Here is a 12402-nt window from a genome sequence, read left to right as displayed (position 1 = left end):
TAGTAGTAGTAGTAGTAGTAGTAGTAGTAGTAGTAGTAGTAGTAGTAAAGTCATGGGAGTTTCCATAATGGGAGTTCTGCATCAATAAAACCACAATTCTAGAATAACAACAACAACAACAAAAAGCCTTCCTGTTTTTATATTCAAGGGCTTCCTCTTAGTTCCAGTACTCAGAGTATCTTTACTATCTCCTTCATGATGACAGAGAAGCCCTAAAGATGACAAGGTTTTTAATAGATTGAGCACTGGTTTTGGAGTGAGGAAGATGAGTTCTTTTCGCATTTCAGCCATTTACTAGTTGTATGACCCTGGGCATTTTGCCTAACCTTCTCTGGGCCTCAGTTCCTTATCTGTAAAATGAACTGGTTGAGCTAGATAGCTTCTAAGGCCTGTCTCTAAATGGATGATCGCATGACCTTTTCAGCTAAGCCTTTCGATTTTTAAAATTATGCTTTTGTGGCCTTTTGCCAGCCTTGTGTATTTAGTAGGTAGAGTGACCACCAAACTGCAGAGATTATTCACCTGCCCACACTCCATAAAGAATCTTTAATCATGGGAGCCAAGTAAAAAAGTTGCCTATAGAACGACATTCCATTTTCTCCAGTTTTAGCAGCAGATCCCAGGTTGTTTGTAGTTCTTTCTTAAGTGTCATGACCTGCTATTTTATGGGTCAATCCCTTTACTTTGTGATATATTAATAGGTGAGCATACATGTATGCATAATATAAATTTATAATGAATCTAATTATTCTCCATGTAGTTATGAAAAAAAAAGTTTAGTTATCTCCTCTAACATTCTTCTTTCTTTTTTTGAGAAAGGGAGATAATTTAAAACCTGCCCCAGGTCAGTTTTACATTATTCATCCCTTACTTATGAATGATGATGGAGGAGAAATGCCTGAGCTTTTCCCTAATATTGAGTAGTCTCTGCCGACTTCACCTAAAAGTCATACTCAATTACATTCATAATCATACGGATAGAACAGTCCCCCATTACATGCAGAGCAAGAACTGGGAGAGGAACGTAGCTGCTCTGGTAAAAATAAAATAAAATAAAACAGTATATCTAATAAGGAGTAGGACGATGCAAGGAGAGCTTAGGAAGTACAAAGACAAATCACTCTTTGGTTAGGCAATGAGGAAACTCATGGTAGAGAAAACGTGAGTGAGGCAGCTGTTCTGTGAATTCTGAAACTGGCACCTCCAGTGGAAGGGAAGATGGCCATTTGGTGGAGACAGCAACTGATTCAGCCCACGAGGCTTCATTTCACTAATCACTAGTTCTTCTGAAATTGCCAGTGTGAATGTTAAAGTGTTCCTAAATGGGGAGAGTTTCTTATCTTGTTACCAGTATGTAGCTGGGACCAGGTTCTGCCACCAAGGGAGTACAGGAAGCCACAAGCTGTGTGCCTTATCAGTCATGCAGGGAACTCGAGGATAATTAAAGAACATCTACCAGGGGAGAAAGTCATCACCTTATAGTATTATAAGCATAACTTATCCAACACTGAGTACAATTGATTAAGACCCAGTGGGGAGAAGAGGCCCTGAAGTGAGAAACTGTCTAAAGAGACTTAAGAATGGGAAAAACTCAATGTGTGGGTTTTTTTTTCTTTTTGCTTGCCTATACTTATTGGTTATAAAAGAGAATTTTTTTTAGGAGAGGATGTAGAAAATTGAGGGAAGAAGAGAGTAATAATGATGTAAAAAATGATAAGTGCATCAAAGAAACATTTTTTTAAAGTGAACAGAACAGAAGGAAGTTCAGAGGGAAACTCAGACAAAAGACAGCTTTGGAACTAAAGTGGTCAGTGTATTACATCTTTTTAAAAAACAAAATGCACATGATGGAGATGTGCAGTTTCATGGACAATCCTTTTTTTCCTATTCTTTGTGTTGGGAAATGCTCATATTTGCTGGTGTTTGTCAAGTTCAGATTAACAAAAAGTAAAATTATATTTAAAAAGAGCTGGGTAAATGAGGACATCTTTTCTGGACCTGTAAACCCCCCCAAAATTATAAAAGTATTAGAATATAAGCCAGTGATTATCTCACTTTTATATTCATATCCCCAGCACCTAGTACAGCATTTGGCACATAGTAGGTACTTATTAAATACTTTTTAATAGATTGAAAATCTTATCTACCTTAGGATATGGTAGGGTTCCTAAAAATCAAAGAATGACATAGGAGGCAATTAGATGTGGTTAGATTGTTGGATGAAGACCTGAGTTCAAAATCCTGCTTCAGATACTTACTAGCAGTGTGATTCTGAGCAAGTCATTTATTTCTTTCAGGCTCAGTTTCCCTACCTATAAAGTTAGTATATTAATAGAATCAAGTGAAATAACATATTTAAAGTACTTTGCAAACTTAATGAACTATGTAATTGTTAGCCATTATTGGTGTTATTATAATTATTATTTATATTGTTATGTAATATATTACTTACAAATAATATATAATATATTTGTATATTATTTTTATGTATTTTATGTAATTATTATTATTATCTTCATCATTCTTATTTCTCATCAGAGATGAGAAACAGCTTAGAGCTTTACCCCTTACTTTTCTAAGTCTCAAAGAGGTGAAATGTCTAAGGACATGTAGCAAATTAGTACCAGAAACAAAGCCAGGATTGAAAATTGGATTGAAATAGTAACTCATTTCAATATTCATAAAACTTTTTTCATTCTTATTAAAACATTGCACAACCAAAGTCCCCATCAGTATGTAAGCACGTTCCTCATTGTAGTTGTATTGAGTTGGGATGCACGTTGCGATGGTGGAGTACAGTATGCCAGACTTTTGCTACGACTCAGGCTATAAATCTTCTTTCATGTGATCTGTACCTACAGCTAGATTTCTCCTTATACCATTCTTTTCCATCCCTCTTACAGTCAAACCACATCATTCCTCCCACCCTACGTAATTGGAACCTACTTCAAAGGTGTTTGGGTGCTGGCAATATGATATTCCAAATCTGGGTATGGCCTATTCGTAACTCCCTGTCAGAACCACCATCATGGCTAAGTTCTATGAATCCATATCCTTACCTCACTTCTTTACTTTTAATATCAGAGAACATTTTCCCTCCAATACCTAACAAGTTCCACAAGGTTCACTGACCTCTGTACCCACATTGCCTCATACCCATTCATCCACCATTTCTACTATTCATGATGGATACTTTCCTCCCCTATCTGAGCTATAACAAATTTGGGGATTAAAAATGTGCTACAAAATGGACACACAGCAAATAATGATGTCCAAGAGACAAACCCTTTAGCCTGGCATTCAAAATCCTCTGTCATCAACTGGGCCTACTCAACATAGTCACTCTTACCTCCCATTACTTTTTCTCACGAATTCAGATCAGAAGAATGTTTGGTGGCTATAGATTTTAAGCAGAGTCAGTCTTATGCCAGTAGGAGAAAGCATTGTCAAGCTGGTGCTTCCTTCTCCACTTTAGGGGCGGCTCCACCATTTGAAAAACAAGTCGGGACATTCTCTCACCTGGCTAGTGCAGGTGAAACAGTGATAAAGTTGTATTTTCCAAACCTGCCCCTCTCTCTCTGTCTCTCTGTCTCTTTCTCTTTCTGTCTCTCTGTCTCTCTTTTTTCTATGAAAATCGCCAACATTCTACGTGTATTCATCATTACACTGTCACACTTGGTCATGTCAAGACTTTTGTAACATAACTATACTTCCCAAGTTTTTTTTATTGTTTTTTAAAATAAATTCTTCTTGATTTCTTTTGATGGTTTTATATAAGCATAATTTTCCCCAATAATCTTTCCCTTTCTGCTCCCAGAAAGAGTCATCCCATAAAACAAATAGTATTTTAAACGGGGGGCATAGGAGGAATCAGCACAACTTATCAATATAATGAAAAGTCCAAAAACATGTACAATATGCAACACCTGTGGACCTCCCACCTCTTCAAGGGGGTAAGTTGAGGGTGTCCTCTCATTTCTCTTCTTTTGAATCAGTATGCAGATTATTATTCATTGATTACATTTTAGCAGTCTATCATATTGGAGTTCAATTTTAGGTCAGCTGCTTCTTTGTGACATTTTGAGAAGCAGTAAGTTTCCTCCATATCATGTTGTTACCATCTCTTGTCCATATTATATTTGTCCACTGACTACATTCCTCTTTATGCATCTTTTAAATGTCATTTTAGAGGCCAACAGAGAGAAAAAGGGAATGACACTGGTCCCAAGGAAACCCATTTGTTATGATGAGCCCTGTTGCTAAATTTTAGCATTCAATTTAGAAGCCTTTACATGCTAGCCCTGTAAAACTGAATTCTAGAACTGCTCCAACTCTCTCTGTGGGCCTAAGGAACAATTCAGAAAGGAGCCTCTCTTTTCCCCGTTTGCTTTGAACAAACTTTGTGTAAAGATCCAGTGATATTTCTTCTGAGCTATCTGCCCCAGCTATTGTTTTCTTAATTTTGAAAAACTTGCTGAGAATTGCAGAGTTGTTTCAGTGAGGTTTTTTTTTCTTTTTGTTAAGTGTAAAGGTTACATACAAATTATTAGCTGTCATTTGCTTATTATTTTCCATAAAATTCTGAGCACAGGAATCCAGTGGGGGAAAATCAGCAGGTGTCGTCTGTTGAAAAATATTTTAAAGAGAAAACTGTAAGCATTATTTATAATTAGTATAATTAGCTTCAGTGTTTATATTGCTTTTCCTGAACGGGCCCAAGATTGTTCCATGTTCAAAGGAATATGATAGTTTTAAGGGGATATTTGTTAATTGTTGACATTCTTTTCTCTGTCTACCAGAGAAGTTGGTGCATATTTTAGGCAGAAGACAGAACAGGTCTGGCATTTATTTTCACCAGATTTTGTTATTACATTTGTCTCACAGCTTTAAAATAGTAGCAAATATGTGCAATTTATTTAAACAACACAAGAGAAATTAATGCCATGAGAATTCATCTTAAGCAAATGAAGATAAAGCAGCTCTCTCCATTTCTATGCAGTTGCATTAAGGCCTTTCAGAGATTCTGAGGAGCAACTTTCCAGCTTGTGTGGGTGCTACTGCAGATTCACACTCTCAGGAGAGACAAATCAGGTCATCTCTGCCATCTCTCCTGCTGACAAATATTCTATAAAACTGAAGAAGGCTGGTGCTATAGCACTATCGCCAGGGCTATTAGGCTAATTCTGAAGCTTTGGGATTTGTATTCATTCCAGGGTCATTTTTGGTTCAGATTCATTTTGTTGTGTACATTCCACAAAGCAAGAATTGTTTGGCTTTGATGTAAGAATCATCCTCTCAGTGACCCATTTAAGCAATGAAAATTAACTCACATCCATTCTCTTAAACCAATATTCCTGGGAGGGAGACACATTTACGTCTTTTTTGTAAGGTGGAGAGGCTCCTGAGGCAAAGAATCTTCCAAGTTTGGAGGAGTCTTCGAAAAGTTCACTCACAGGTTCTTGTACTCTCCTTATTGTATCCTTTTATATTCAAACCATGAATAATACCACTGGTCATTATTTTAAAAAAGTCAATTTTCTTCTATCTCATCCCAGCAATGGCATTTTTTCCTATGGTATCATGAATCTGCATTAGATATTGACAAATTTAGAAATAGAATGGTCTATGATAAAGAACCCTGGGAGCTTAGAGTCCTAATTTCTAATCTTATCTCTGTCATTTACTTGTTTTATTACTACAAGAAACTCATCTTTTTCCTTCAGTTTCCCCTTCTGTTAAACGATGATAATATCTACCCAGCCTACCATATGATCATAAGATCCTAGTATCATAGGATTATAAATTTAGTGTTGAAAGAGACCCCAAAGACCATTGAATCTAACCGTTTCATTTTGCAGATGGAGAAAATAAGGCACAAAGAGGTTAAATGGCATTCCCATACAGCTAGTGTCTTAGGTGAGAAATGAACCTAGGTCTTCCTGATTGCAAGGCCAATTACCTTTCCATTTCCCTCGTGTTGCCTCTTACCCTAAAGATTACTGAGAGAAGCAAATAAGATAAGATGTATAAAATCACTTGATAATCATAAAGCATTAGGTAAATGGGAAGGTGTATTATTTGATATTCCTCTTCCTTCCCCACTTCTCTTTTATTACCAATGAAGAACTTCAGCTAACAAATATTTCTGTTGCTCTCATAACCCCAGGGTAATACATAGAGCCACATCACAGATGCTTCCTGGTGCCTTTTGTGCTTACATTATGGTCATTTCTGGCTAGAATCCCTTCTTTCTTACATCTGCCTGTGAATTGAGCCCTACTGAATAACAAAGAAAACCAAGTAAGCAGAAAAAAAATATAAAGACAGTCACCATGTCTGAAAATGTATACAACATTCTGCTCCTGTGGTTCCACACTTCTCTGTCAAGAGGAGGGATATTTCAAGTGTCCTTTTCAGGTGGTTGTCCCCAAACTCTATGATTACTGGGTATGATGCTGCAACTTCTGGTACATCCCTGGTGGGAAAGGACTTTGTAGGAGATTCACTTGTCAGGATTTGCCACTAAAACATCTAACAAGAATATCAAATGATCTTAGAAAAGTGATTTTCTTGATTCTCATTTGACTGTAAACATCTTTAGAGCATTTGCCATACCTTTAGGGTGGAAAAAGATATGAGAAGCAGTGCAACTATAATCTGTAGTGTAGAAAAAAGCACATTGTAGAGAAGAGGTAACACTGCTTCTCAAATTAGATACAGTGAGTTCACAGAACAGGCTAGAAATGTATTTTACTCCACTTAGTTACTCTAAGGATCTTGGTGATTAATCATTAGGCAATGTCTATTAATCCTTCTTTAAAGAGGTATTTGTATAATGTCATATTTCCCTAGAAATTAAGGGCACCATGAAGGATACACAAGTCCAGCTCATCCTTTACAATCCAGGGGTGATAATGACCTATGGGAAACCTTTCAGTTCTTTATGCTCTTTAATTAGTAATCACTGTAAATTTTAACATGAAGACTCAGTGAGGGATTCAAAATGAAAAAAAAATACATCTGAAAGCTTGGATATTAGCTAGGGTAGATGTGAATTATCTGGGGAGAATTCTCAATTGATGCCTTTGTAAGTATGTATATTGTTAAAGTACTTTTTGGCTGAATTACTGGGGCTATTTTGTCCATGTAGACTTAAGACTTCAGCTCTATCTCTTTATCTCTGGAACTTTGACTCTGTACTATGAGGATGCTAGGAGCATAGGAGCATAGATTTAGAACCAGAATGGAAGTTAGACATCATCTAGTTCCAATTCTTTGTTTTATAGGGAGGGAAACTGAGGCCCAAGGAGATAAAATGACTTACCTAAAGTCACATAGGTAGAAAGGAGCAGAGCTAGGTTTTGGTCCAAGGTGCTGTGACTCTAAATGTAGTACTCTTAGCACCATGCAGCTAGCATCCACACTTTGGCCTTCCTCATCCAGCTTTGCATTTACAAAACAAAACCATTTTCAGACCCTGAACGTGTTGGACAGGAGGCATGAGGGAAGTACAGCCATTTGTCTAGTGGGTTCTTACAAGCTTTTCCCAGTTTGGGCATCTCATCTTCTTTCAAATGCCTACCTTTGGCATAATGGCCTCTATAAATTCCAGAAAGTCACTTCCTCCATGGTTTTTTCCAATTATATCGATAGCCAGGAAGATAATTATGCGTCATGCCTCCTTAATGAAGAAACGTTTGATTCAATTTTATGTGGGCTAATACTACATGAGTTTGCTACATAGAGATTTTTTTTAATGGAACTAAGCAATGCCATCCAAATAGTGTTGGAGCCTACAGGGGTCAGGGTGGGGAATACTTCCTCTGGAGCATTATCTCATGATGTTTTTTTCTCTCCCTTTCTTCCCTTCCCCATCCCACAAAAAAAAAAAAAAATAACCAGCAAAAAGGGAGGAAGAGCACTTCCCTGGAAATCATGCAGCCGCCAAGTGATATGCTGTTACCATGGCCCCAGCATCAGAATTCCAATGGTCTACGAAGACAAAAGAGGGACTGGGTCATTCCACCAATCAATGTCCCAGAAAATTCCCGCGGTCCTTTCCCACAGCAGCTTGTAAGGGTAAGTGGATTTAAAAAACACATATTCTGAGAGAAACTCTCCTGGCAGTTCTGGCCAGGAGGTGGAGAGTTCCCTTCCAAATGTTGACTTCCTTTTCAAGCTGCAAGGCGGCACTGATCTGCTTGAACCTGGGTAGAGTGTCTGTGCTTCCTCTCTTCGAAGACATATTTTTCATCTTTCCAAAAAGTTTGTGTCATATGAAGCAGGGGAAAAATCAAAGTGGGATATGATATTCTTCAAGCCTTCCTGATCAATTAAGCCATGATCATTCCCTCAGGCATCTCTAAACCATTTTAATGGCTTATGGAAAAAGTTGCTGGTAAAGCTAGGACTAGGGTCCATGACCCGTATGTGGCCACCCCATAATCTTGCCACTTATAGTCATCTTCCATGAAAAATAAGCTGTTGTTCATTAATATTTGTTATACCTTTGCAGTTGTGAGATTATATCACACAAAGAAATGAAGCAAGTGTGGAGTGTTGTTACTGATGGTTATTTGAATAAAATAGAAGTGTTTGCTGTGGGTGTTCTTCATGCCACCCACCATGATGTGTCTTTTCTTGGGGGAAATAATTCATTTTACATATTTATTTTTCAATAACCAAGTCCATTGACTAGCATTTTCTTCCTCCCTTTGAAGAAAATTGCATTCTAATCTCAACAATAATTTGACAAAATGATGGTGAAGATCCCATTAAGTAATTTCCATCCATTGTGACAAAACTCACCTCACTCTTCTTGAAACTATGATGCCATGAATTATTATTAATGTGTCATTTCTTTCTCTGTGATGATTAGACACTTCTTTGTTTCTTATTCCTTTCAACTCGGAAGGATGAAGTTGGGTGTTTAAAATTCAAAGATGGACTTGAAGAAAAAGGAATAACTTTTGAATATGTTCCTTCTTCTTCCAGAAAATGTTATCTATATATCTATATAAAATGTTTTCTATATGTATATATCTAACTTCCTATCCAATAGAATTATTCTGCAGTGTTACCCAAAAATTTTAAAATTAATTGAGCTAGAAAGGAGGATTGCCACTAATATAGTGCTAAGCAATGTCAAAAGTTTCTGTAATTAAATGCAATGCTGTGCTTTCAGTATAAAAGTTATACTACTGACCCTGTAGGACTCTGAATTTTCTCCTGGCTAGCTCTTGACAATGTTGCGTATGTTCTCTGGCCGTATTATACCCTTTATCTCCCAACCATAACTTTAGACTGTCCCTAGGACGATATTTAATTGTCAATATTTAAAGACGATAGCTATGATATTTAAATTTTCCTTAGCTTGCCTAGAACTAGGTTTCAATAACATCTCCACACCACGCTGCTGGGCAATTCTACCCTGCCCCCTTCACCAGTGCCGGTTATCTTCCCCCATTATAAGGTAAGCTCCTTGAGGACAGGAGCTGCTTGTTTGCTTGTATTTGGGTCCCTAGTGCTTAGTACATTGCCTCACACTTAAATGCTTAGTAAATGTTCTTTACATCTTTGTCAGTCAATCAATCAATCTACCAATCTATCTATCTATCTATAACCAAGGAATCAGAGAACCTGGGTTCAAATCCTGCCTTTGACATCTAATGCTAATATAAATACTACTACTACTAATAATAATAACAATAATAATAACTAGCATTTACATGACCCCTATGTGCTAGAATTAATCTAATTTGATCCTCACAACAACCTTGGAAGATAAGTGGCCTTATCTTCATTTTACAGTTGAAAAAACTGAGGCAAACAGTAGTCAAGTGATGAGTCACCCAAACTAGTACAAAGTCTCCCAACTAGTGTCTGAGGCTATATTTGAACTTCGGTCATCCTGACTCCAAGTCCAGTTTTCTATCCATTGGACCACCTTGCTGTTATTTGTATGATTTTGTTCAAAGTCTCTTAATCTCCCTGGGTCTCAGTTTCTCTTGTGTAAAATGTGGGAATTGGCCTAAATGACATGATAGATTCCTTTAATTTTGAAATCTATGATCCATCCACAACCATCTTGCCCTATTCCCAAGTTTAATAGCTGACTGTAGTTAAGGATGCTGTTGTAGAAAGGGACTTTTTCCCCTTTTAGAATCGTAATAGACTGCACAGAAACAGATCATACGTAAGTAATTTTTGTTTACAAACCAGGCCTCTAGGATAGAGAGGGGTGTGTGTGTGTGTGTGTGTGTGTGTGTGTGTGTGTAGCTTCTACTTTAACTAATTGTCTTTTCTAACTAGGTGCCAAATCTTTGTCCACAGCTGAAAGTGAGTTCTATTGTTAACAACAAACATTTATTAAGTATCTACTAGGTGCCCAGGCAATGTGCTAGGTACTATGGAGGCAAAGATAGAAGTGTAACATCCCAGTCCTCTGGGAGCTTGGGTTAGAACATAGGAGAAACAACATGTATACACACAAGTGAATATAAGCAAAGACAAAGCAATGGTGGAGGGAATCAATAAAGGCCTCATGTAAGAGGCGTCTCTCTCCATCACAGTGAGCTAAGCTTTCTAAATTTTGGCACTTTAGGAAAAATCTGAGTTATTCAGCTCTAGTTATGGCTCTGCCTGCAGGGATCAAAGCTTTTAGCCATGTTCTAATCAGCTGGGTTGACCAACCTTAGCCATTATCTGAGACAGCTAGAAAAAAAAATAGGTAGAGTGCTGTATCTAGAAACAGGAAGACCTGAGTTCAAATGTGACTTCAGACACTAGCTGTGTGACCCTGGGCAAGTCCGCTTCATTTTCTTCATCTGTAAGATGGGGATAGTAAACAACCCTGCCAGGGTTGTTGTGAGGATACAAATGAGCTATTTGCAAAACTCGTTGCAAACCTTAAAGCACTATTTGAATACTATTGTGATGATGATGATGATGATGATGTTGAAGGACTGCAGTTCCTTTTCCTCCAAGTAGCACCTTTTACCATCCTGCCAAACACTGAGAGAGTCAACTTAATGGATGAAAAGTGAGAAGGAAAACTCTTGGACAAAACCCCACCCTATACTTTGTAAAGCTATAGGTTCATATGCTTCAATATTATTTTATTCTTTAGCTATTGCTGGCTTCTAGCTGACTAGGGAGAAAAATATAGGTTGTTGTTTTCTGACCCATTCTCCTCTCTCAGGGGGAGGGTGGGAAAAAAACAGGACAACGAAATCCTAGCCTGACTTCACATTAAAATATTGATGAAACTCAGCCTTGCATTGTAGTCTAAGGCTCCTAAATAGGCAATGTATTCAGCTTTCTGTCGAAATTTAGCCATTGCTAAATCTTTCCATAGTTTGAGATCATCAAACACTTAAATTTCTGTTTTGGGAAGTAATACACGATTTTATTATTTATCCGATCAGATGCAGAAAAAAAATTTAACCCAAATCTTATGAACTATTGACAAGTGACAGTAAGAACCTTAGAAGCTGTCCATTCATTGTTGAGCTTCATTTCTTTATGCTGTCTGTGTTGTTGACATTTCCAAACAGAAAACACAGATGAGGAGGGGGTTGCGGGAGTGAAGTATTTTCCCAGAAGTCAGTAATGGCGTGTGGATGAGGAATCAGAGCGGGCTGTTACAGCACTGCACAATGCTGAGAAACTATTGTCATAAGCGTGAAACTTCCCTGTGGTGGCTGGTTCTTCTTGTATTTTTATGTTTTATGATGTTTTTCTGGTTCAGAGCCCATTTGTCATCTGCAGCCTTGGGTCCCCTGACCCACACGATTGCCCCTATAGTGAGGGCTGCCTGAATGTCGGCATGAGCGAAGGGTTTATCAGTTACATTTTACTCTGTAAAGGGCTGTGAGAAGAGGAGGAGGGACATGAATGAAGGTTTTCAAAGATGAGAACCGTGTGCTTATTTCCATCCTCCTAATCTTCACACTGTCCCAGGGGTGCTTGGCTGCCTGATAGATCTAGGTGAACAGTTCTGATCTGATTTCAAACACTCCTGAATGTTGGGTGGTGGATTGGGCTCCCATCTGTTCCTGCACTAGAGTAGGCACAGCCATGAAAGTGGACAGCATTGAACTGAGTCGTGGAGAAAATTTGTGCCAGTGAATTTCTGGTGAATGGGCTTCTAAAGCTTTTCAAACCAATAATAGTACAGGCATCCTGATCTTTCCTTGTCTCCTTTCATCGGAAGACTAGTCTCTGAGGCCGGGGCTCTTTTGGATATGTCTTTAGTAAATGGGAATTGGCATACCCATTATGGCTTCCATTGAAGAAGATTTGTATTTTTGAAATGAAACTCAGAGTTGCATCAAAACACAGGGGTATTTCTGTGTACCCATACATTCCTTTTGTGTCTCTTTTTTCCAATTCTGCTTACGT

The 12402-nt window shown here is 37.9% G+C and overlaps 1 protein-coding gene across 1 annotated transcript in view; it reads left to right on the top strand.

The window, feature by feature from the left end:
• CDH4 (cadherin 4) overlaps positions 1–12402 on the top strand; it is a 1142022-nt gene that overhangs the window by 731690 nt on the left and 397930 nt on the right. Inside the window, exon 5 of the mRNA XM_027850675.1 lies at positions 7903–8079. Within this exon, the coding sequence (XP_027706476.1) occupies positions 7903–8079 (177 nt within the window). The remainder of the gene's footprint in view (positions 1–7902; positions 8080–12402) is intronic.

The sequence above is a fragment of the Vombatus ursinus genome, unplaced genomic scaffold (genome assembly GCF_900497805.2).
Source record: "Vombatus ursinus unplaced genomic scaffold, bare-nosed wombat genome assembly UNPS02000580.1, whole genome shotgun sequence".
In the NCBI taxonomy this organism is placed as follows: Eukaryota; Metazoa; Chordata; class Mammalia; order Diprotodontia; family Vombatidae; genus Vombatus; species Vombatus ursinus.
The sequence above is the reverse complement of the archived record's forward strand: the minus strand, read 5'-3'. Positions and strand labels throughout refer to the sequence as shown.